The sequence below is a fragment of the Podarcis erhardii genome (assembly GCF_964252035.2).
Source record: "Podarcis erhardii genome assembly, chromosome: Z".
In the NCBI taxonomy this organism is placed as follows: domain Eukaryota; kingdom Metazoa; phylum Chordata; class Lepidosauria; order Squamata; family Lacertidae; genus Podarcis; species Podarcis erhardii.
In genome coordinates, this window is record NC_138504.1 from 6,730,571 (window position 1) to 6,757,208 (window position 26,638).

Here is a 26,638-nt window from a genome sequence, read left to right on the forward strand (position 1 = left end):
TGTGACACCACTTTAAACTTGTAGACTGTGGACCACAACTGTACACTGGTTGCACATTTCATGCCTGCTATGTGACTTTAGGCATAGAATTAAAATGTCATTCATTCTTAAGGAACACAGCTGATGGGATGGAGCCCACGCCATGAGAAGCCTACTAAGGAACCTGAGTGAAGCTGACCAACTACATTTGGTTGCTCAATGCAAAGGCCCAGATAGCAACCCACTCCACATACAGAAGCTGAGCAGATGAGCAGTTAAATCAGGCTTCCTCAACCTCAGCCCTCCAGATGTTTTGAGACAGCAGTTCCCAGCATCCCTGACCACCAGTCCTGCTAGCTAGGGATCATGGGAGTTGTAGGCCAAAAACATCTGAGGGCCAAGGTTGAGGAAGCCTGAGTTAAATGCTGACCAAAACAACATGAAAGCTAGCTTAACACTGTAGTCCAAACTGCCTGAAACATACACAGCTCTGTCCTCCAATACTTCACTGTCAGTCATTCACTGCTCCACCTGGCACCTGCATGCTACACTATCAAACTAATTCTGCAAGCTGGTGGCAATAGCAGCATACATTGCATGAGCAGAGTAGTGCATGTACATGTACAATGTGTGATAGACTGCACGGCCTGGACTGTCTGTCTTTCCTCTTGCTTGCTCCATTCAAGGGTCTGTCTCTCTGCTTAATGGTGGAGCAGGCCCTGTGTGTTACAAAATTATCATTAAAACCCACTGCATATCACCAACTCTGCTAAGTTAGTGATATCTCAAAACTCAGCCTGCACAAATGGCGGCCTACCAAGTGGAATGTGACCCACATGGGATGCACAGAAAACTGCATATCCTTCAACAATTCCATGGAGAAAAGATCAGTACCTAAGAACTGCCCCAACACAAACACAAAAACTGCACATTGGTCTTCACCAATTGCTTGACTTCGGGATTGAGCAAATTGTGTCTCAAAGGATGATGTTGGACTTCATCTCCCATCAACTCCAGTCCAGGCAGCATGATCAGTTCTCAAGGGTGATAGGATTGGTAGCCCAGCAACATGTGGAGGGTAACAAGTTCCCAGTCCCTCAGCTAACCCGACTTTCTTTTTCATTTTGCAAACAGTGGCTAGCTAAATAATGGGCTCAGTGTGTCTCAGCAATCCTCCTAGACCATAGGTAGCCAGCATTGTGGTGCCTTTGGGATATTATTGGACAACAGCATGGCCAATGGCCAGAGATGATGGGAGATAGAGACCAACAACATTGCATGGCTACAGTTGCTCCATCCCATCTCTGTCTGCTTATGCCCCACTGTTTTGAAAGCCAATTGTCCTTTGCATTAAGTGCATGCTAAAAGGCTGTCCTAAACTAGGTTATCAACAGTTCAAAACATACCTTGGTAGCTGCATTGTGCAGTGGTTGATGATGCACACACACACATACATGAATGTGCACTAGAGGCAAAAAGTATCCCTCTTCCACTTACAGAACTTTACTTGTTAGAGACCAGGATAGGTTGCAGAACCCTGAACATATCTAGCAACTGACACTAACTAAAGGTTTAAGAAAGCACCACCAAACGACATAAAAATAGGAACACAGACATGCCAAGTGATTCTTGGGAACTGGAAAGCAGAGTAGCACTGTCCCTGGGAAATTGCTGTGCACACCCAATGTACATTTAAAGCACACCCACCTAGGAATCTTGGGGACTGTAGTTTACCCCTCACAGAACCCAGCACCATGAACAACTACAGTTCATAGGATTATTTGACCTATGTGCACACGATTTACATGTATGGTTGTGTGCAACCCTCCAAGTAAAGTCTTGGAAAACCTCCTGTTGTTGGTTCCAGCCTGAAGCTGGAAAAAAACAACCAGTGATGGTTTACAGACATCTGACAAACTACAAACAACATTACACACTTTACAATAGGGATGGGGAAGTCATGGCCCTCCTTTGTTTGATTCCAGATGTTTTCATCATCCCTGTCGGTTTGGTAAATGGTTAGGGATGATGAGAGTAAGTCCAACAACATCTGGAGGGCCACATCTTCCCCATCTGCCTGCAAATCTTCATACTGTATACATGGTCAATGGCCAGGGATGATGGGAGTCCTAGTTCAGCAACATCTGCAGGGCTAAAGTTCCCTAACACCCAATCTGAGTAGACTTAAGAACAAAATGAAAACCTAATGGAGTCCGGGTGTTTCAAAACCACTAGCGGCAACTAGAAGCATATGATATATCAAAAGGTTTAGAGCAAATCTACCTAACTCTGTACAATTCTCTTGGAACAAATCTTAAGTAAGATCACCTGCTAATTTCACAAGCGTAGTACAGAACATAATTTTATTATCATTATTATTATTATTCGTCTTAGACCTGATCACATTGACTTTCAAATAAATCTATACATTTCATCAACAGTTTCTGTTTGGTATATTGTTCTTTTTTTAAATTATACTGAATGATTAATGCACCTTTGTGACCAGGAAAACAAATCAGGCATATTTAAATACATATTGAGGAGTACATAATTTTTTCCCTATTTAGTATACAAAGTATTTCATAAATATGAATTATATTACAAAAATAATTTCTGAAACGCTCACACAGCAAGCAATCTTTTTGAAAATTTTGGATAACCTCTAGGGGTTTGAAAGGAGTTTCACATCACTGAGAATGGGTTAACAGGGGTTGAGAAGCCACAGAGTAGTCCCACATCAAGTATTTTCTTCCAATTGTGTACACCACCATTTTTGTTTTGTTCATCAGCTTGGGTTGAGTTGGTTCCATCTTATGCCAATTTGTGGTATGCGTCAGATGGTCAAATTGATTTGTAGGGATGCAATGCATGGTATATTTTAAACAAAGATCTCTGCACAATTTAACATTATAAATCCAGCGGTTTCAAGATGCAGGCCATAAAGGTAACCAATTTTACACATACTATCAACTGTTCTTTCTTTTGCATGCTTTTTAAAAGTTTTTTGTTTTGTAAAAACTTTTTTTCAGGTATTCTCTAAAACAGTGCTGCTTACAACATCACACACCATAGGGAATGGTTATTTCCAGTTCCTCCACCAACTTTTTAATCCATGTGCAGATGGATGACTCAGCTGAGTACACTAACAGCGGTACCAGTTTCGTTCCTGTTCACTTTTGCATTTGCTTTAACAAATCACAAAGTGATGAAGAGTTTTGCAACTAGGGTACAAAACATATATGCCTCTTGAGGTTAAATTCAGTGTAATACGTGTATAAAGCAACACTTTGGCAATAGAGTTTTGCAGTAAACCCCTACAGGATTCCACAGCGCAAGAGTTTCATGAAATAATATCTGTTTGGAGCAAGTTTTATCACACACCCATAAGATCACCTGCCTCTATGCCTACTGGTTGAATATCTATATGGAAATTAAAAGTCAACAAAAGGCACTTGCATCATTAAATACAGGTCCTCTGCAGGATATAAGATTGCATGACCTACATTTTATTCAGTGCTGTTTGTTCTTCAAGGACTTGCAAGTAGTCTGGTGAGCTCTGAAGTTTCGCTTTCAGCTCAAAATATTCGCTCTTTCTTTGCTCAACGACTATTTTGCTGTGATTACCCCCTATTAAAGATTTCTTGTTTTTTCTGTCTTGCTGTTTCTCTGGATACCGTATTTCAAAGCCACTGACCCCTATACTGTTGTATTCTTTTTTACTTTCAAGAAAATTTTGAATAAAGACATTGGAATCCCGTCCTGGGAATAACTCATCAAGTTCGTCAATTGTGCTAAGTCTTTTCCTGCTATCCATGTGCAATAAATCTTTATCCTTCTCACTGTTGTTTCGCAGAATGACCTTCTGCCCTGATGGCTCGGCAAACATGAAGCCTGTTTCTGTTTCCGTTAAGCCACAGGCATGGCTTTTGCTCATCTGCTCAATGGTTTGGGGGATGAAGGCCTCTGCCCCCAGAGTGTCCTTCTTGTTTGACATGTGATCATGCTTCCGAAGCTGAAGTTGCATGGAGCTGCATTCTGGATTCCCCAGACCTTCGTGCTTCACTGACGGTTTCTTGTTGCGACGGAGGACAAAGACGAGAAGACAGAAAGCTACAAAGACAGTCAAAATGAGCACTACCAATATGCTTAAGATGAGGATAGACAATGGAACAGGACCACCTGGAGGACTACGAATGGGGCCCAATGGTGTTGTAAATGTGACAGAGGGTGCAGGACTAGTGAAAACAGCAGACTTCAGAAGTTTGGGGCACAGGATCTCATTTTTTAGTGTCTTCAGCTCCATGTTAGCAAACTGCACGGGCGTCTCACATCTCAGTTCCTTCACCACGATGCCGTCATTGAGCTTCTCCAGCCACAGCTTCAAAGCAACCAAATCACAAGTGCAGTCCCACGGATTCCCTTCCAGATCAATCTGTGTCAGGGATTTCAGATGATCGAGCACACCACTTACAGGCAGGTACATGAAATGGTTGTTTCTCAAGTTCAACCGAGCAAGGGGAGCCCCAGAAAAAATGTAGGCTGGCAGACTCCGTAGCAGGTTGTTGTTCAGGTAAAGAAGCTGCAAGTTTGGCATGAGGTCAAAAGTGCCTGCTAAAATTTCCTTGATGACATTGTATTCCAAATACAGGTACTGGAGATTGTGGAGGCCAGCAAACATTTCGGGACTCAGCCTCTCAATCTGATTGCCATTTAGATACAATCTCCGCAAGTTTGTAAGGTTGCGGAAAACCTCCCCTTTAATGGTCATGATCCTATTGCTGCCCAGGTGGAGTAAATCCAGCCCTTCAAACTCTGCAAAATCAGAAGTATCCACATCCTTAATATAATTGCCATTGACATGGAGTTTCTTAGCATTCAGCGGCTTGGGGGTAAGCTCAGCCAGTGACTGAATATTTCTTTCTTGACAGTTGACACTTAATCCCAAATCTGAAGGATGTGTTTTGCAAGTGCAGGGGTGTGGGCAAGGTGTCAGAGGTGGCACTCTGGTCTGAAAATTTACTATTTGACTGAGATTACGGTTGGAGAGTGATTTCCCAGCGACTATCCCTGAGATCTTGGAAGGGTTTGTCGTCTTGGGAGGCTTGGTTACCAATCTGTGCATGGATGTTTGTGTTGCATGGCCATTAGGTGTGCTGTAACCAGGTTCAAGCTGTGATGGAGGCAGGATGCGCACATCAAAATCACTCCCTGTTCCCATGGAGCACAGCTCTTGCTTGTTGGTTTCTTTCAAAAGCCTCCCATACAAATCGCTGGGAGTCTCACAGATGGCTTCCCCGATGTAGATGTTATAGGGCATGTTCTCCAGCCATGCCTTCAAAGGCAACAGATCACAAGTACAATTCCATGGGTTGTCCTCCAGCTGCAGCTCGACGATGCGGCCAATGTGCTCCAGAACTCCAATGTACGGCAGCTTCTGTATTCTATTCCCACGTATATCTAGGTGGGTTAGAGAAGCAAAACGGAAAATATTATCAGGAAGGAAGGCAATCAGATTGTCATTAAGGATGAGGACTTTCAGCTTGTGAAGCTTATTGAAGGCTCCTCTTTCAATATATTTGATTAAATTGTAGTCAGCTTGGAGATACTCCAAGTTCTCGATGCCAAGGAAGGTGTCAGCTCGGAGGATCTTTAATTCGTTGTTGTTCAAGTGCAACTGCTTTAACGCACTGAGACCTAAGAAAGCACCTCCCTCAATGTTCTGTAATTTATTGTTACCCAGCTGCAGGGACACAGCATGAGTAAAGTTAAGAAATGTATTTGGATACAGGAGGAGGAGGAGGTTGTTCTGAAAATTGAGGTGATAGAAATTAGACCAAGGTGGTTTCAGCTGGTTTGGTCTGTAGACTGCAACCTTTTCACAGTTGACATAAAGTACATTCTCCACCGACACACAGGAGCAAACATTGCAAATTTCCACAGATGAGTCAGTCTCTGGATCCGTAGAAGAAGCTGGGCTGGACAACACCAGAAAGAACCACAGAAGCATCTTTTTTTTTTTGTTTTAGGATCAGCAATCAAGCCTACTGCTCCTGAACAAAGACAGATAATCTACAAAAGAAGGAGGACAAAGATAGAATATGTTTCAGTAGTAATAATTCCAGGAATAAAAATTAAAAATAGTACTAATAGTAAATAGGTGAACAGCACACATTGAGCTACTGTTGCTGAACAAGAATAGGTACAGTACAAGGACAACATAAAATGTATTGCGGCAATTCAAAAAAGGGCACAGATGTACCTTGCATTTGAAATTATAACTCTGATCAGTGTCTATCCATCCATAGCTTTAGCCTCTCTTTTTCAAATACACACAATACATGGATACAGTGCATTACTCTGTCTTGTGTACGGCGTGAATACCAAAACAGAATGAGCCCCCGCTAAACTGCATTTCCATTGTAATGTATGCTTAGCATTCCAATGCCGGTCATTTTGCACATAGTGAGAAGGATTTGGATCACGTATTTGGAAGCAATGCATAATCCATTCCAAAGGCAGGAGAAAGAGAGGCAGTGTGTGGGGCGCGGGAGAGACAATCTAGCACAGAAAGGCAAAGATGCAAGCGGGAGTGAGCAAGGAATGAATCTAGGGAAGAGAAGATGGTCATCTGCTCTTACACAATGCTCATTGCAAATGCATGCTGTCCCCCTATTGATTCTGAGTTCTGTGCCAGCCATTGATATGTGCCTCCTGTTCTTTTTTTAGATTTATGCTAAAAAGCCCCCCCCAAATGCAACCCAGGAATATTAACTACTCCCCCTCATAACCCAGAGGCTACAGCTCTCTACATTTACAAATTAACAGTGCTTATTATCGGTGTATGTGTGTGTGCGCGCGAGCATCCACCATCCCAAAAGGGCACCTTAATCGGCAGAGCAAACCAAAGTCATAATTCACTAGGCTGAAATCCATCCAAACTGTCCAGCAACTTTTATCATGCAGAACCTTATATAATTTGCCCCAAACCTCTGCATTCTCACAGGAGGTGTATTCCATGAATCTTACACATACACAAACACACACATCTATGGCCTAATCTGGCAGCAGATGTGCATTCAGGTTTTATTTCAACACAGGACCCTGCCTGACCTCCTGGGAGAAGAAGTTGCTGAACCGCATTTGTGACATTTAAACATTTGGGTTGCCTTCTTTATGAAGGAGAGAGAGAGGGAGAGGGAGAGGGAGAGAAGAGAAGAAAAATGAGTTGCAATAAAATAAAATAAAATAAAATGGGTTGCTAAGGAAGTCCAGAAGTTGTCTTGGACCACAGAATGGAACTTGGGGCGGGCGGTGTTAGAAAAAGAAGGAAGGAGAAGGAGAAGAAATGGGGAAGGAAGGGAAGGCCAAGGAGAATTTGAAGGATGAAAAGGATGCAGAAATCTGTGTCCGGTGGGGAAGAAAGGAAAGTATATGTGCGATTAGACCAGGACATGAGTGTGTAAGGAAAGTGAGTAAGGAAAAACTGAGCCTGGAGAGAAGGTGGAGGTCATGGGAGACCAGAAGGGAAGAAAAATGGAGAGGAGGGTGGGAATCAGGGATGAATAGGGGTAGAGTGTGGCAGACGGAAGCGGGGGTAAGAGAATCAGAAAGAAGAGTAGAAAAGGCAGGATGGAAGAGGGAGGAACATGCAGGCTCGGATCTTTTGGGGGCGACGGATACAGCGAGGACTGGGCAACGTGGGAGAGGTTGAGGGAGCGTTGGGATTCTTTGGAAGAGAAAGTGGTGGCGTGGGGAAGATGGATGATGGACGGAGGTCTGAAAAATTCGTAGAAGGACCCTTCCCATGGCACTGAAGGAGGCCTCTGGGGCAGGATCGAGGAACGGAGAAGCTGACTGTTATGAGATGGAAAAGGGAGGCTATGACTTGAGGAGGAAGAACCCACAGCTGGGCTGCCTTCCGCCTCCCCCCCCCCCATCCGAAGCTGGCGGGCTCCCTGCCCGGTTTCTCCCTAGGGACGGCGGCAGCGGTGCGGTGCGGGGGGTGCTCCACCGCAATGCTTTGCCGCAGCCTTGCCGCTCCCGGATCGCCTGCCTCCGGCGTGCGGGCAGCTCCCTCGGGGCGCTCGGAAGAGGATCTCTCTTTCCACCTCCTCCTCTCTTTCATACCCTCGCGGCCCGCCCGGGAGATAGATAGATAGATATATCGGAGCGGAGGGCCGGCGGGGAAACGGGTGGGTGGAAGACAGAGTCAAGCGCCCCCACCCCGTCGCTCCCAAAATCAGTTCTCTCTTTCTCACCAAACAAACCCCTTTCACGTGGATCTCCAGAGGAAATAGGGAGGGGGTGAGACAGAGAACTGCAAGCGAAAGATCCATTTGCAAAGGAGAAACCGTCCCTCTGCACACACTCCCCCCATTGCTGAAAAGCATGCAATCTCCATCCCCCGCGCGCTTTTCTTGTCTTGGGCAAAAGCCTACCCCTTTTCTCTCAACCCCCCCCCCCCCCCATCCTTACCTTGCTTAGCCGGCTCAAGCTACCCAAACGCGGCTTCTGGTTCCTCTGTCTTTCTCTCCCTTTCTCTGCTATGCAGTTTCTGGGGTTGTCTCTCTACGTGATGGGGACTTGTGTGTGTGTGTGTGTGTGTGTGCTTGGTTTCTCTTCTCTTCCCACCCCAAAACACACACACACACACACACACACACACACACACACACGAGAGACCCAAGCAGGCTACGGAGCCCCGTCCTCAGCGCCAGCTCTCCATGCGACAGAACGCAGGGCACACAGAGAAAGAATCGCACGAGCGCGCACCCGCACACGCGCACACACACACACAAACACACGGATCAGGAAAGGAACCAGCTAAACACACACACACATACCAGCAGGCAGGGAGAGCAGAAGGTGCGCAAAGGCGTGCGCGCGCGCGCACAAACACACACACACACACACAAGCGCCCGGCGTCCAAAACGCACTTGAGAGACGCAGCCCAGAGATGCGCTTAAGATGCGCGCGAGCCACAGGATACAGCCCCAGTGCAAGAGAAGATACGCGTACGCACAGAAACAGGACCGACAGTCCTCCATGCAAAACTCTCACATATACGCCGAGCTAATGCAGGGACACGAACCGTGGAGGGGAGGCGAGGAGACATTGGCGCACGCGCGCGCACACATACCCCCCAAGGTTACACCGGCAAAAATATATATTCACACGTTGCACGGGAGGATCGCGCGTTCTCACGACCGCACGGCCTGGAGAGAAGGGCGCACGGCGAGCCACAAGCCGCTGGAGGTCGTGCACACACGCTGCCACCCCCTGCACACTCTCTCTCTCACACACACAAAAGCCGCTTATCAGCAGGTCCACCTAGACGGCAGCCCGCGGCTCTAGATCCCTCACTCCAACCGCAGGAGAGTTTCACGCACTCTCCCTCTGCGCTTTGAGTAATCCTCTTTTGCATAAAGTCCAGAGAAACCTCAAGACCCAGAGACCTCGTCCACGCAACCGAATATATACTTCTTATACTCCTAATAATAATAATAATAATAATAATAACTCCACTCCCCCACACCAGACACCTCTCTCTATCCCTTAATGCACGAAAAAAGACGAATACCTAGTTTGGCGGGGAGGGAGAAGCAAAAGAATCACAGGCACAGATCCACCCCTGTCCTCCATACCAGTAAGAAATACGCGCCGCTAAACCACCCCACCAACCGCGCCGTTCCTAGCTTGGGTGCTTTTTTGGCGGGGGAGGGAGGGAGGGAGAAGTGCCACCGTACCTTCGTCCAGTTTCCTACTCAGCCAGCTGGAGATGGTGGAAATAAAAATAAATAGGAAGAAGATGTGGGTGCGGGAAAGCCCTTCCGGAGCCCACCGCTTGCCTCCTAAACGAAGCTGCCTTTAAGCGAGGAGTTGGGATCCCTGTCGCGTCATCCCGAGATGGATCACTCGAGGTTCTGATGGAGCTGGACCCCCCCCCCCCACGCACAGAGAGCGAGCGATGCTCAGCGTCCAGGTAATGCAGAGAAGAGTGGAAGGCAGGCGAGGCGGGGGGCGAACGAGGGTGAGGAGGAGGAGGAGGAGGAGAAAACGCTTCTAGCAGTCCTTCTGACCTAGGTGACTAGTCCGTCTTGTTCTCGGGGGACACGTTCTTGAGCTTTAAGGCTTAGTGCCTGCACCGCATCTCACTAGAAAACGAGGCGGGGTCAGTAGTGATACTGGGGGAGAGAGGAGGAAAGGAGAGTGTGAAGCCTCTGCTCCCATTCCCAATGCTCAAGAATTTAACACCCCTTCCAACAAGCTGAGAAGGGCGGAGCAATTCTGCAGACTTCGGTTCGCTGAGAATACCAGCCGCTTTCCTATTTCCCAATAATAACTTTTTGAAAAATCTCTCTCTCTCCCTTTAAGAGAGAGGTTATCTGTGCAAGGAGGAATATATATACACACACACTATATATATATATATATATATATATATATATATATATATATATATATATATATATATCCCACCTCTGCTCTGCTCTTTATGCCTAGGCAACAGCTGCAATATGATGGGGGGGGGGCAGAAAACCAATTATATATTATTTTTAACGCACATAAATATACAGCTTCTCACTCTCCCCCCTCCTTAGTATTCTTCTTCTCCTTGATGCAAAGTACAGTCAGCTCATTAAGAGACCACTGGTTTATTTTTATTTATTCTTCCCCTCCACCCCACATATTTTTGCTTTGCACGCTGTAATATGATTTAAAGTGGCAATGAATATCTCCCGGAGCACCGGGACAGATTTTTCCCAAGGCAGGAGAAGAGGCAACTAGTCCAAGCAGAGAGTTTTTATTTAGAGATGTCAGATTAGAGAAGGGAGGGGAGGGAGGGGGGTTCTAAAGATGCAAATGTGCACTTAAGCCAGGCAAGGGGAAAATTGAGGGTTTTAAAGGAGCAGAGCAACCTTCCTTAACTATTTAGCCTTGCAATCAGCTCCACACTGACAAATGGGTTCATGTAACTGATATAATTTTGGGATGCTGGTTTGCATTAGGCAGGGTGGCCTGAGAAAACTACCACTGTTTGGCATAAATAATCTGCATAGTATTGTAAATCCGCCAGTGTTTTCTTAGCACGTAAAAGCATAAGAATGCCATACCAGGCCAAACCAAAGGCCTATCCTTTTCTACGTGCTTCCAGAGTCTTTTACAAGGCAAGCTGTTTATTGGGCATTCATCCTGATTTCCTTGCGCAAAAGCTCAAATGGGGTTAGGCTATGCCCATGCTTTACTGAGCATTTGCAGGAAGGTTATACAAATTGCTGGAAACCAGGAAGAAGTGGGGGAGGGAAATCAAATCAACCATGTTCAATGGTTGAACTGGAAATCAAAGGCCATGGCAGCGGGGTGGGGGGGAGGGAAGCTACTCTGAATCATGCCAGGCAGGTGTAGACTCCAGGAGACCCCAGAGGGCAGTGCCCACTATTTCCTCCCATGGAGTGGGAAGAGAAGAGCAGCACCCCCAGTTTGCCGAGAGGCTGCTGTAAAGGCAGCCTTTGAGGGTGCGTCATCCTGCCTCTACATAGGGGGGAAGTTGCTGAAAGGCTAGATCTCAGCAGGAAGTGATCTGACCATGACAAGGGACTGATGCCAATATCCCCCACCTTCTGCCTGCCCAGCTGAGAAAACACATCCAGTGTGTAATCTGTCACATGCGTTAGGCAGATGATGTTGGGACTGCCCCATGGTTATCATGGCAGCCATAAAGTCCTGAACCACCCCAGAGCTAACCACTTTGGGCCTTCAGCATGGATGCTAAGTCCCCCAACACCAGCAGTCTGGGAGTCCTCAACACTGCTTCCAAGATTAGCTCTGACAGCTCTGTCAGGGAGACTGCTGGGCAGTGGGGTGGGTGGTGAACCAGCAGAATCCCTAATCTGCCCCGATTGCCTAGTAACAAGAACACACACTCTAAATCCCATCCCAAACTGGACACACAGAGAGAATCTCTATAGAACACAGAAACTCTGCCTACCTTCCCCTCAAGTCTGCCTTGATGCTACCCTGAGTACTTAGAATATCCAAAGGCACACATTTAAAAGAAAGGAAGAAAGGAACTACATATGTGCATGTGCAGTGAGGTGTTATATCATTTCTACCAATGTTTACAGGGTGTGGAGGTGACGCTGATGCACTACTTCATAAACATGCTCATGTACATGTATTGGAACAATGCACTGTAGGGAACTTCCTTACATGAAGGTATGCTCAATTTCAAAGGCTCTGCACAAAACTGTTCTGTCAAAAACCTCAACCCTGTGTATTTCAAACCCTATGAGTATACATAGCCCTAATCCACAAAACTATAACCCACCATAAGTTTGCTAACCTTTAGGGTGCCCGGAGATGCTTTGTTGTTGTTGTTTTGCTACAATGGACTAATGCAGCTCCTCCCCTGGAAATTCAAAAGAAGAGTTTATTAACAGCTGTCAAAAGTGATACATGATCAGTAGCAGTATATCTATGAGTATTGGATGCTGGAAACTGACAACTAGCCTAGGTGGGTTAGTTTCATACTGTGAGGCTTGTAGGCTTCCCTGAAGTCAGTATATTGTGGAAGTGATGTGAGCACATACTGAAAATTTAGGTTTGCACAATTAAAGTGGATTGAAGTGATCTGTTGCACATTCAGAACAAATCCACAGCAATGCACCTTTTGTAGCTAGGAATGCAACAGGGAAATGCAGTGAGCAAATGTGGAATGGAAGTATGATGAACTAGAAGATATATAGACACAACACAGGGCATCTGGTTGGGATCTGTAAAGAAAGGAGGGTAGACTAGAAGTGCCATTAGGCTGATCCAGCCTGATCTTCTTATGTTCGCTATGACACTGAGCATGCATACTGATTTGCCTGTGTTGTGTCTATATATCTTCTAGTTCATCATACTTCCATTCCACATTTGCTCACTGCATTTCCCATCCATGCTGAAGGCCCAAAGTGGTTAGCTCTGGGGTGGTTCAGGACTTTATGGCTGCCATGATAACCATGGGGCAGTCCCAACATCATCTGCCTAACGCATGTGACAGATTACACTCTGGATGTGTTTTCTCAGCTGGGCAGGCAGAAGGTGGGGGATATTGACATCAGTCCCTTGTCATGGTCAGATCACTTCCTGCTGAGATCTAGCCTTTCAGCAACTTCCCCCCTATGTAGAGGCAGGATGACGCACCCTCAAAGGCTGCCTTTACAGCAGCCTCTCGGCAAACTGGGGGTGCTGCTCTTCTCTTCCCACTCCATGGGAGGAAATAGTGGGCACTGCCCTCTGGGGTTTCCTGGAGTCTACACCTGCCTGGCATGATTCAGAGTAGCTTCCCTCCCCCCCCCCCGCTGCCATGGCCTTTGATTTCCAGTTCAACCACTGAACATGGTTGATTTGATTTCCCTCCCCCACTTCTTCCTGATGCAGTGGTGGGGCTACATTTTGGGAGCCCTGAAACTTGAATGGTTATGAGGGCCCCTTCACAACCAGCAACAAGATCTGGGCAAACACTTTTCTCTTCTTCAGTGGGTTTTTTACAACAAGCTTTACAGCATCTGTGCTATTGACTCTCAGACTTTGGCACTGTTGAAAGATATACAAAAAAAAATAAAAATAAAAATTGAGTTGTACAACTCAAATGGGGCCTCCTAGATGGCAAAATGTTAAGCAGTGTGGGCATGACTAAAATTGTTTCTGGAGCCCCTGAAGTTCAAGTTTTATTATTTCATAGTAGATCTGCCCTGTCATGATGTAGAGCTTCACTCACCTCTTATTCCCTGGCAGGGAGGTGCCACTTTGTGGTTTGCTGAAGTGTTTTCTGCCAGCCCTGCAACAGGCTCATGACCCTTCCTTGCAGGTCACAAACAGGGCTTCTTAAGGATCAGACAGGCTTGTGTATGTTTGCTTCATATCTATGGTCAACCAATGGGTGCATTCAGACATATTGCATTAATTTTCCTGATTATAATGCTAGCGCTTTTGTCCCATTTTCCAATGTTCCTTTCATAGTGTGGTACCTGTTGTGTTACAGAACTGCAGCTTTTAAAGCCAATATACTGGCATGTTGTGCTAAATTTCATTCACATCAGTGGGTGTTGTGCAACACAACAAAGTCCTTTGGGCAATGTCACTATTCCCCCACCCATTCCATACATGTCTGCTTCTGTTCTCCCATGATTAAAACAAGAGGAAAGAACCATATGCTAATATACTGCCCCACATTTCATCACTTTACTCCTGTTATTTTCTAAGCAAAGAAGGCTGAAAATGATTTTTTTTTCTAGCATCAACAGTGAAATGAGCACTAAGCATGCATGATATTCCATTAGTTTTTTCAGAAGTGGCTTTTATGGAAACTCAAATAAAATGCAGGAAAAAAGAGGGAAATGGAATGTGAATGCAGCCAATGATTCACGGTAACCAATTTTTTGTATTATGGGACAGAGAGGATACCACAGAATCGTAGAGTTTGAAGGGACCCTGAGGGTCATCTAGTCCAACCCTCTGGGATTCAGGAATCTCAACTAAAGCATCCACGACAGCTGGCTGTCCAACCTCTGCTTATAAACCTCCATTGAGAGAGAGACTGCCACCTTCCAAGAGAGATGGTTCCACGGTCAAACAGCTCTTACTGTCAGAAAGTTTTTCCTGATGTTTTGTCGGAATCTTCTTTCTTGTAATTTGAAACCATTAATTTGAGACCTACGCTCCAAAGCAGGAGAAAACAAACTTGTTCTGTCTTCAATGTGACAGCCCTTCATATATTTGAAGATGGCTATCATATCTCTTCTCAGTCTCCTATTTTCCAGGTTAAAAATAACCAGTTCCATCAGCCACTCCTCATCAGGCTTAGTTTCCAGATCTTTGATTATCTTGGTTGCCTCCTCTGCCCACATTCTAGCTTGTCAATGTCCTTCTTAAATTCTGGTGACCAGAACCGGAGACAGTGCTCCAGGTGTCGTCTGACCAAGGCAAAAAAGAGTGGTGCTATTACCACTGTAGCCCTCCTGTTGCTGGTCTGTGTGTGCATATCCTCAACCATCAGGTGGAGATGATGGGCTATGAAAGATTATACTATAGGAACATCTCCAACTTCCTGAACTCTGGGCATTGTTGCTGAATCAAAATAGCTATGGAACTTGCAGTGATAGCCACCAACTTGAATGACCTAGAGGGTTGGGCAAATTCAAGCAGGACAAAGTGATCAACGGCTACTAGTTATGCTAACTATGCTCCAACTCAGAGGCATAAATGCTTCTGAATACCAGTTACTGGAAAGCACAGGAGGTGAGTGCTCTCAGGTTTCACTCTGCTTGAGGGTTTCCTACAAGAATCAAGGTGGCCACTGTGAGAACATAGGGCCATTGGCCTGATCCAGCAGGCTCTTCTTATGTTCTTACAGTCGGATTGGTCAATACATGAGTTTAGGAAGAGCTCTGCATCTCATTCAGACTCCTGTTCTTACAGTGGCCAACCATATGCCTATGGGAAGCCCACAAGTGGAACCTGAATGAAACAGCACTCTCCTCACTTGTGATACCCGGGAAATGTTATGCTGGGGCATCATGCTTCTTTCAGTGGAGACACGACATAGCTATCATGGCTGTTATCCCTTAACAACCTTTAACCTCCGTGCATTTCTGCAATGCTCTTTTAAAGCTGTCCATGTTGGTAGCCGTCACTACATCTGGTTTGTTGTGAAGCAAAGCATATATGCTGCCCTGAGCCTAGCTGAATCCTGGAACATCCATGACAAAATAATTTATAGTTAACAAGTCTGTAACATCTTCTTCCTGCCAGACGGAGCAGTAACAACTGCTCTCCTCCACAAGCAGCATCTGATATTACAAAACTCAAAATGCCTGTACAGAAAAGTCTTGTCATGATTCTTCAGATGACTGGGCATGTCCTTTCTTAAGGCAGCGAGGGAATGGTCGCCCCGCCTCCCAGCCCTTCGCTGGATATGTCAAGTCAACTGCCTGTCGGAGTTGTAGAATGAAGGAGGGAGGGAGAGAGAGAGAGAGAGAAAGCCAGCACAGGCAACCGTTTTGAAGAACCGATGTGAGGGGAAGCAGCATGAAGCTGTAAATACACGGAAGGCAGAGCTGCTGCAACCGAGCACTGTGCCAAATAAAGCAGAAGAAATGCCGTCAAATCTGCGTCTCCGCATGGTTCCAGATTACTTCCAGCTAGCTTCCTCCAGTTTATCCAGGAGACCTCTCCAAGCTACTGCGAGTAACCTACCGCCTGCATCAGGGAGGCACGCGTCAGCCAAGAGCACATTTCTCACTGCAGTCTCCGAAGGCTGAGGCTGGTTCCTTGTATAGCATCCATTATTCACAACAAGTTGTTTCCTTTGAAGTCGGATACAATTTGACAAACAGAAACTGCCATTTATGGGCATTTCCCGCTTCCTGTAAACATAACCTCAGGATTTCTTAGGCCTAGAAGGACTCAGTCTACCCTACCTGGGTTGTTCCAGTATTGCATCAATTTCAATTTTCTTTTTAAAAAAGCTACACAGAATGTGCACAAGAGCCAATGTGGCTGCTTGAAACCAGACACTGCAAAACCAGCATTAGGTGCATAGCTGTCAAGTGTCCCTTATTTGAAGGGACAGTCCCTTATTCCAGCACCATGTCCCACTGCTGTCCCTTATTGATGGATGTCCCTTAAATGTCCCTTAAATCATGTCCCTTAAATTTCAAAGGAAGCAGCTCCTCTCCCTCCCTACCTGCCGGCCAGGGAGAAGGGAGGATCCAACTGTGTTGCTTGGCTGTGTTGCTCACCCAATAAGAAATCTAAGAACGACTGGGGAGTGGAGCTTGCATGCCTTGTGTGTGGCTAGTTAATGCAAGCTGAGGGGTTTTTGAATGCTGGGCACCATTTTCTTGCACGTGCTGCTGCAAACTTTGCAGTGCAAAGCCAGGCTGGGGAGCCATCTTAAGTTGAGGCTGCATAGGCCTTGTGGTGCATGTGATTCAGATTCTATTCAGTTGAACCTCTGGTTACAAAATTGGTTGGACAGTGTTCTCGAAGCTACCAGCATGAGTTTGACCAGACTGCAGGAGAACAGGAAGACTGGAACAGGTGAGGCTGCTGGTCCCTTATTTTGGCTGCTGGTCCCTTATTTTCAAGGCTGCTGGTCCCTTATTTTCAAGGCTGCTGGTCCCTTATTTTCAAATCTGTAAGTTGACAGCTATGATTAGGTTTTGGCACTATCTGGCATGTAGGGCCCTTGCTGTCAGTCTCCAAAGCCCCTTAATCCTGCTACTTCTCCTCCTCTCAGTTGCCTCCTCTTTGCACTCCTTCTTCATACAATTCAGGAAGGAGTGAGGACCAAAGTCCTGAACCTGACAAGCTGCATTCCCTTCTCTCCTCATTTGGCTATGTAAGCTTCTTAACCGGAAACCTACAGGGCTCCCTGATTATTAACATCTACCCTGCTACCTCCACCTTCCTTCCTACCACCCCTTGCCCCCTGGGCTGATTGGAATGCTTATTTTTTTTACATCTGTAGTATCATTTCAAGAGATGATTAGCAAGTGTTAGTCATAACACCCTCTCCTGTGATTGGGCAGTGTTGCAAATAAGATTGGTTGGGCCTCAGATATCTGGCTGTAGCTGAGTGGAAAAGCTCAGGGTTGTTGGTTTTTTGCATGCTGAAAGTCTCTGATTCAGGGTCCAGGATCTCCAGGCAGAGGTGGACAAAAAGGCTGACATCTGGAATCTGAAGGTCAGGTCAGTGGCGTAGCATGGGTTGTCAGCACCCGGGGCAAGGCAAGTAATTTGCGCCCCCTAACCCGTGGATTTTAGTAGGGGCAGAGAGCTGCTAGTATGAGCGCCCCCCCAGATGTTGCACCCAGTGCGGCCGGCCCCCCTGCACCCCCTACGCTACGCCACTGGGTCAGGTGGCAGTAGGGATGGGCAAATTAACAGAGGCTAGGTCTATTAATAGTTATTAGTTAAGTGGAGCTTCCCTATTCAGACCCAAGATACCTCTGAGTCATGGGTTAGTCATTTTTGTCAAAGTTGTCTAAACTAGCCACTAGCGATGAGTGAAGCTGAAAATTTAAGTTTCTCCCAGTTTCTTATTTTTTCTAGTCATAGGTTTAGCTCAACACATTTCAACATCAGCTTGTGAATTAATTTTCTCATGAAAATTCACCATATTCTCTCATAATGTACACAAATGAGTATATTATTTCCCCTAATATAATGCATTTTTGTATGTTACCTTCACCATTAATTGCATTCGTATGCATGCTTTACCCTAGCTTATGCATTTTTGTAATGCATTGCTTGACAGGAAAACTGCATTGCAGAATTTGGAGAAGTGTGATTTTCAAGTGAGAATTTTGGTTCTCATATTATGTTGGATGATGTGAGATAGGTTCACTTTTAAATGTTAAATAATTTTAAGATGTATTTTAATTAATTGATGTCTGTTTTTATGTATATTGTGTTGTTTTTATGATGTTAGCCACTCTGAGCCAGGCCTCGGATGGGGAGGGCGGGATACAAATAAAAAATAATTATTATATATTATTATTAAATGGATTGAATTTCTCCCCCATCTCAAGGCCAGTGGAAGGAGACACAACCTAGCAAGATAGAACGATTGTTGCAGAGTGCCCTAAGTTCAGCCAGAACTCTGTACATGCCAAAGAACTGTGTGTGGTTTAGCTTTGCTTCGAGCAGCAAGAGTGTCATGGAGGTGGGAGAGAGAAAACCTCTGTGGTGGAATCCAGTGATGATTTCAGCATGTGCTAACAACCACAGTCAGAAAGGTGCAACCCATACACCTGGGTAGAGAAATTTTGTTTTGTCCTCAGGGCCTGATTCCTTTCTGGTGTGGTGTGTGTGTCACATGCTAGTGGTGGGTGGGGCCATAGGCAAAGTGAATCATAGAACTGTAGAATTGGAAGTGACCCCAAGGGTTATTTAATCCAACCCCCTGCAATGCAGGAATCTCAACTAAATCATTCATGACACCTTAAATATGTAATGAAGGTGCCAGGTGAGCCTGCTTGGGGAGAGCATTCCACAAGAAAGGAGCCACTGCAGAAAAGTACTGTTCTCCTGATGCTGCTGCCCTTGGGAGGAGCTTGTGGAGGAGGCACATGAAGAAGGGCCTCAGATGCTGATCCCAGGGTCTGGGAATGAAATAAATAGAAATGAGATCATTTAACAGACCTTATTTGACAGCTTAAAACTGAACAAGATAGAGGACAATGCTTATAACAGAAGAAGAAAAAATAGTATACAAAACACCCATACACTCCAAATCCATCTATTTTCAATAGTTTGGACCCCAAGATCAATTTTCAGACATTCAGGGCTCCCATTCCACCTCTGCAGACACTCCTACTCTGGCTCTCACCCAGACAGCAGTGTACATTCATTCTGGCTGAGGACTGCAAATAAACCTTCAGAGAGCAAGGGAGATGGCACTCTTGCCCTTGGGGCGACTTCTGAATTGGGGACCTTTATAGCCTTTTCTGCAAGCTAAAGATAAGGGGTATAGGGGAGAAACTTGCATTTCAAAGGGCATGTTTTAGAAAGAAAGAAACAGTTTTAGCATAGAACTGGTGCTGTGTTCTCAAAACAACAACAACAAAAAAACCTATAACAACCAGAGTGTAAGGACATATTCCAGGCAGGCAAAAGCATGCAAAGGGAGTGCAAAGCAAGAATAGTGAGGTGTGGGAGGGGGAAAAAGAGAGTGCTGAGGAGAGGGTGCAAACTGGAGGGTGGGACAGCGAGGCATTCAGGGCCACATTTGCCCATTGCACCTGAGGTTTCTGACCTCTGCACTAACAGATCTGGTAGCAGAAAAAAAGGGAAAGACTGTTGCTCAGTGCCAGACCATTTGCCTTGCATGCACAAGGTTCCAGGTTCAATTCCCAACATCTCCACGTAGGGCTGGGAGACCTTCCTGAAACCCTGGAGAACCATCACCAGCAGAGGCATTTTAGGAGCAGCAAAAATGATGTAGAATGGAGCACTAGAGGTGTCACCTCTCCCAAATATTAGCATCACACTGCTGAAATTTGAGAGCCCAAAGTCTGCCACTGCTGCCGGCCTGTGTAGACAATGGTGCGCTAGACAAACCAACAGGTTTGTCTCAGTATAAGGCCTCTTCCTATGTTGCTAGTATGAGACACCTTCCAATGTGGTATTCTAAACTAAAGCACTCTTAGTAACGTAAGCCAGACTCATGTGCTTCATTAAACCTGCTGTTTTCAACCAGACTTGTCAACTGACATGTTTGCTATGATAATCTGCTTGGAAAATATACTGTGAGCCTGAGACTTGTTGCTTCCTTTAAGGGGAATTAATGTTGCAGGGATAATATTCACAGAAAAAAAGTAAGATTACTGCCAGGGCTGTTTGTACATTGCTCTGCTTTAATCTTTTCCTCTCTTGCTTCTGGGAGGTTTTTTTATTTTATTTTTTCAAGTTGCCCTAATTTTGTCAATTTTACATTCTCTATCAGTTACAGTTAGGTCCTCTAAAATCTCTTATATTTGGCAACATATTTTATACTCCTTTCTTTTTAAGTGCAGTTTTGCTCTCCGAGTGAATTTCGCTAATGCATCCTTAGGGGTGATATTTTTAAAATCTGTTTCCAGCAGACTGGAGAAACTCCTCTACCCCACCAATGACCTTTCCAAGAGGGGTCAAAAGAATCTCCCTAGTCAGGGATAATTGACTTAGCTTTGAATTTGCTTTGAATGCCCTCAGCAATATTCTCATGTTCCTAAATCTGACTGGCTGCATAGTGTGGTGGCATCATCCAGTCTGATTGTCTAGCCTATTAATCATGCCATTCTTGACTGGCTAGGTTTACCCATGCCTAGAAGTTTGTTTTATTTATTAAATGTCTGTATCACCTTTCTTCAAATGACCACAGGGCAGTTTACAACATAAAACACAAATGTCCACTGCATATCATAATAACTATACAACATAAAGATCAAAACAATCATAATAAGGTGAAGTACATAATAATATGCAGATTCTCTAACAAGAGCAGAAAAAATAAAGGGAGGGGGAAATCAGTCTCAGGGTGTCTTAGAATACAGAAAAACAGTGCAGAAATATAGAACCTTCTTTCTGTCCAAAGCCAGCTCTCAGTACCAGCCAATGACAGGCCCATCCAGTTCTCACCTGAGAGCTTTCTTTTCCCCACCTGGATCTTCACTTCTCTGCCTCTAACTTGGCTCCTTTCTCCATCTATCAGCCCCATGCACAAGAGTGCAGTCCCTGGCCCCCAATGGCTAGAAGGAACAAAGGACAATGTCCTTTGATGTCTCCCCCAAGAAGTGACTCCCATCACTGGGCCAAATAGCTTAGTCGGTGGCAGAGCATGAGACTCTTAACCTCTGGGTTGTGAGTTTGAGCCTCATGTTAGGCCAAAGATTCCTACGCTGCAGGGGGATTGGACTAGAGGATCTTCATGGTCCCTTCCAACTCTAATATTCTGCGATTCTGTGATTCCACTGCCTGCAGCAATGCCCAGCTTTTCTCTCCCCACCCTTCAATGCATCCTTAGTGTGAATCAAATCCAGTTTGCCTGTTTCTATGCAGCATCAGCCAATTAACACTGTTCTAAAATGAGGGTAATGATGGCAACTGAAAGAAGTGAAGAAACGGGGTTATTCACCCCCAGTGCTGAGAAACTGACTGCTGCTAACTCTCCCGTTCCATTAAAGCTGTGGAGCAGAGGGAGAGAAGTGAGGCAGGGCTGATTTCACCAGCTCTGCTGGGAAACCAGCTGTCTCTGGCCTTCCCTCAACTGTCACATAGTGGCAACCATTCCAGCAGGCTACTGGAAGCACTTCCATACAGAGCTCAGTTGGTAGAGCATGAGACTAGATGACCCTCGTGGACTAGATGGCCCTCATGGACTAGATGACCCGCGTGGTCCCTTACAACTCTATGATTCTATAATTCTAAATTTCATCATAAGTGTCATTATGAGAGTGGTGACTTTAAGAAGTGGTGCCAAAGCTTCCTCTTTTTCCTCCTTTCTACCAAACTTTTGTTCCTTGTGTGTTATGCAGATGGGGCTCGTCCACCTGGGAAGTTAGCCCATCTAGTTGAAGGAAAACTCTGATCCTGAATCTCCACTGCCATGTGGGATATCTTCTGGAGAATAAAAGTCTTAGAAGTAAACTTTACAGAAATCCAGGGTGCCTACCTAATGGCGCCTTGTTATGCCTCCTTCTGGCAACTCCTTCAGCCAGTCTGGTGCCAGACATCTTGCTCTGCTTTCCTTTGGACCCCGTCAGCAAGGCCAAGAGGGCTGTCTTGTCATCCAAACAGCCCAGGACCTCCATACAGACTGTCCAGGCTTATGCCCCAAGCCTGCTTACACAGCAGTTTGGCTTCACCCTCAGAGGCGTACTCCATTGTCTCTCTCGAGACAGGTGGATGCCAACATTTCTATCCCATCGTTTGGCCAACCTGGGCTTACGATGTTTGAAAACATGATTATAAAATACATAGTAATAAAAACAAGCATGTTAAAAGCAATTGTCAAAACACATTTAAACCAGTGTTAAGGAATAACAGCCTAGTGGTCAGCTTTGCAGCTTAGCTTTCAAAGCTGAATAATGTTCATAGTAGAACCAGTGATATTAATGGACCTGGCTATCAGGTCCTTTCATTTCCGTGGGTCTACTCAGTGTAAAACTCTTTTGGTTACAGTCATCTATATTCAGAGACCGTATACTTCTGAACACTGACCGCTTGGCGAGAATGACAGAGAAGAGTTATTGTCTTCATGCTTTTTCAATGGGCTTACTAGAAATATTTGGATGGTTTGAAGTAGAAATATGGGAGAAATCTAGTAAAATTTCACATTTAAAGCTAAACTTGCCACATCTGTAGCATTGTCTCCACTGACTGGCAGCAGAGAGGGAAAGCAATGGCAGGGAAAGTGACTGGTTACCGTATTTTTCACTCTATAAGACGCACCAGACCACAAGACACACCAAGCTTTTGGAGGAGGAAAACAAGAAAAAAATATTCTGAATCTCAGAAGCCAGAATAGCAAGAGGGATCGCTGTGCAGTGAAAGCAGCAATCCCTCTTGCTGTTCTGGCTTCTGTGATAGCTGCGCAGCCGGCATTCACTCCATAAGACGCACACACATTTCCCCTTACTTTTTAGGAGGGAAAAAGTGAGTCTTATAGAGCAAAAAATACGGTACCTGTTTTCCTGCTCCTCGTTTGTGGAATGCTCTCCCCAGGGAGGCTAGCCTGGCACCTTCACTACATATCGATCAAATAGCCACAGTTCCATCAACACAACAGGGGTTAGAATTCAAGACAGAAGCACTATCCCTGCATTCAGGAAAGCTAAGATGATAATCCTCATATCTGAATACACCTTTAGTGAGTTTCATGTATGCAAACTGAGTGGGAATTTGAACCCTGAGCTCCCACGTCCTCGTAGTCCAACACTTTAAACACTGGCTGCTGTGGCAGTGAACTTTGTGAATCAATTCTACATTGTTTGTATGTGTTGGGGAAATGCCTTTTTCTTCTCCACATCACCTTCATTGGCATCTGAAAAGGTTTATGCGCAGTGGTCCTGCAGTGACAGTATTTACTCCCAGTGTTCATATCAGAAAGGAGTTTTTCTTCATAAGAAAATGTAGAGAAGGAGGCCTCATATTTTTCAAAGAGAGATGGGGAAAATAGAGGATCTCTTTCTATCATTTCTGTTCTTCTTTAGTAGGTCAAAGCAGGCAGCCGATTACCTTCCAGTGCTGCCTTTGCCTTGGGAGTCTACTGAGGTCTGACAGTGATGTCTTCTAATTGTTGTTTATAGATGACACAAGACATCACACTCCTTTCTCCCTCCTCATCCTAGTTTTGTTCTGAAAACCTGCTCATTGTGCTTACTCCTCTCTTTCCTTATTTTATTCCCTGTAAAATGTCTTCCCACCAAAAGGAGGAAAGACAGAAAATCCTTTCATGTGGGTTTGAGGAAATGTCACTGTATTGACAATGCTCTATGATGCTTGTTTTTGTTTTTGTTTTAATAGGGCAGAACCCAACAACAGTTTCTTACACAAGACTGGCTGGCTCAGGCAGTGGACACGCAGGAGAATGGAAGGTACCTGGAGCAAAGAAAGAAAGAAAGAAAGAAAGAAAGAAAGAAAGAAAGAAAGGGAATTTCCCATTACTTTCTGGTCCCAATCTGGGAAGCCTGACTTGTGCACATGTAAGACCAGTTCTGTATTCCCCCACCTCTTTAAATAAAGAACTAGGTATAGGAGGCCACATCTGCACCATGGATTTAAAACATTGTGACACCACTTTGATTGCCATGGCTTCCCCTAAAGAACTGTGGGAACTGTAGTTTGTAAGGGGTGCTGAGAGTTATTAGGAGACCAACATTCCCCTCACTGATCTTCAAATCCCAGAGTTCCCTGGGAAGAGGAACTGATTGTTAGTGCTTTGAAGGGAATAAGTGTACCCTAGCAACTCCCAGCAATCTTAACAAACTACAGTTCCCATAATTCTTTAGGAAAAGCCATGATTGTTAAAGTGGTATCATGGTGGTTTAAATGCATAGCGTGGATGTGGCCAGTTTAAACATCAGACTGCTTGCTGCTGTAAAGGGAATGAATTTTGATGTATTTATTCATACAGTATAAGCACACTTAAATATTTGATATTTAGATTTTAAAGATGATATGTATATATTTTTAAAAGAAAAACAGACTGATATTTAGCATGTTTTTTTCAAAAAAAGATAAGATGGAACAGAACATTAAAGTTTCATTTTAGAAACATTGAAAGGTTTATATGAAGTGATATGGTGCAATATATGATAGTCATTCTAGTACTTAGAGTTTCTATGGCACATGTATGTGTACTGGCCCCAAATTTTGAAATTTGAACGCTTTCAGAATTCTGCAATGCAAACTGTTTTTGGTATTTTAAAAAGGACTAAATGTTGCTCTTGAACAGGGGTGGGGGACTTTTAAGAGCAGCGCTTAAGACTTGGTGAATTCTAAGCCAGTAATATCAAGCATCATTTTGCTAAATTACAGAGCAATCCAAAAAGCGACGGGAAAGGGTGGATGGAAGCTACAGGAACTGCCAAAAATCCTAAGCTCTACCGGGCTCATGCTGGCACAGAAGAAGGGAAGGAAGGATGCAATTTCTTTATTCTCTCCTTCCCTGCTTTGCTCCCCCCATTCTTCTTTAAGTTTTCCTTTCCATAGGTCTGTTTGCCAGCCCCAGGCCTGGCATATACCCTCCTTTTGCCTATTATGGGAGCTAGTTGAGGGAATGGTTGTTGGCAGTTACTAACAAGGATGACTAGATTCTCGATTCACTGGTAGTTTGCCTCTGAGTACTAACTGTTGGGAATCACTAGCGTGAACCATGCTGTGGACGCAGGTTCTTAACTTCCTGTTAATAACATAAGAACATCCTGCTAGATCAAGCCAATGGCCCATCTATGCCAGCATCTTGTTTTCACAGAGGCTGACCAGATGTCTTTGGTATATTGGTAAGCATGATCCAAGCAGCTGGAGATCTGGTTGATCACTGTGAGAAAAGGATTTAGGACAGACATCTCATTGGCCTGATCCAGTCCATTCATTGATGTTCTTATAAACAGGAGGACTCAAAACTTCTTCCAGTATTCCCATGGAACCTCTCCTTTCTGTTTTCTCAGTTGACAACAAGGACATCTCTGTTGGCAAACCGTCTTCACCTTCTGTGGAGATGAAGATGCATAAAATCCACAGGAGCCAACTCCTAGCAGTGGAGAGGTCTTTGGGGGCCCCAACAAAATATTTCAGCCCCCCTGCAGTTGATTGGCATTGCCATTCAAATGGTGTACATGCACTTCATCATGTGATCAATTATATGGAGTGGAACTTACCACCGCTCCGCCCGCCCCATATTTTATTCAAGTTGGCACCCCTGTCAGAATCCTATGATCCCATGAAGTCAGGGAGAAGCAAAATATTAAACAGCTCATATGCCCATGTGTACAGACAAAGGGGGGGACACCCCAATGGGTTTTAAGATTCCTTCTTCCTGTGCATGTAGCTGTGTCCGTGTGGGGTAGATCACTCCATTATGGTTTTCTAAGGCATTGTTTAAAATTTAATGATTCCAACTCTTGAATTCAGACAACGCAGTAATAGTTTATTAATGCTTGGGCCATGGGCCATTCACATGTCAGATAAATAGGTGCAATACAGGAACCGACAGTATAAAATACTGCATAAGATCACATTGCTACCTAGAATCATATATAAAACCTACATCTTAAAAATACTACATAAATCACATGTAACTTGTATTATTAAAAGGGTGAAATTGAATACAGATAAGAAACATTAGTTATTAAAAGATATAATGGTTAAATAAGAGCACCCCCAAAGCAGTTGACTGCAATCTCATTAATAACTCTTGCCTGGATTTTCTTTGCTGCTAGGGCAAAGTGAGAGACCTTGTGGGTTGCCCTACAATTGGTGTTCGACAGAAGGTAGAAAGCTGTTTCTGGAATGGTATTGGAATGAGGCAGAATAGATCAGTGTTTCCCAACCTTTTTTGGGCAAAGGCACACTTGTTTCATGAAAAAAATCTCGAGGCACACCACCATTACAGCCCCGTGACGT

General features: G+C 44.9%; 1 protein-coding gene and 2 long non-coding RNA genes across 5 annotated transcripts in view; 1 reads left to right on the plus strand and 2 right to left on the minus strand.

The window, feature by feature from the left end:
• The window catches only part of LOC309334118, a 589,555-nt gene that overhangs the window by 344,581 nt on the left and 218,336 nt on the right, over positions 1-26,638 (minus strand). The window lies entirely within an intron of this gene.
• SLITRK4 (SLIT and NTRK like family member 4) lies at positions 673-10,219 on the minus strand. Of its 3 annotated transcripts, none has more exons than XM_081847959.1 (2): positions 9,727-10,219; positions 673-6,048 (listed from the first exon to the last, which is right to left on the minus strand). In XM_081847959.1, the coding sequence occupies exon 2, from the start codon at positions 5,984-5,986 to the stop codon at positions 3,479-3,481; it is 2,508 nt and encodes an 835-aa protein (XP_081704085.1). In that variant the 5' UTR covers positions 5,987-6,048; positions 9,727-10,219; the 3' UTR covers positions 673-3,478. The 3 variants fall into 3 exon arrangements, with proteins under 3 accessions (XP_081704085.1, XP_081704086.1, XP_081704084.1); XM_081847960.1 differs by lacking the exon at positions 9,727-10,219 and adding an exon at positions 9,561-9,680; XM_081847958.1 differs by lacking the exon at positions 9,727-10,219 and adding an exon at positions 8,455-8,607.
• Positions 9,952-25,266, plus strand: LOC309334067. Its single transcript, XR_014152827.1, has 3 exons — positions 9,952-10,063; positions 24,038-24,216; positions 25,052-25,266. It is a non-coding gene; the product is annotated as an uncharacterized lncRNA (long non-coding RNA).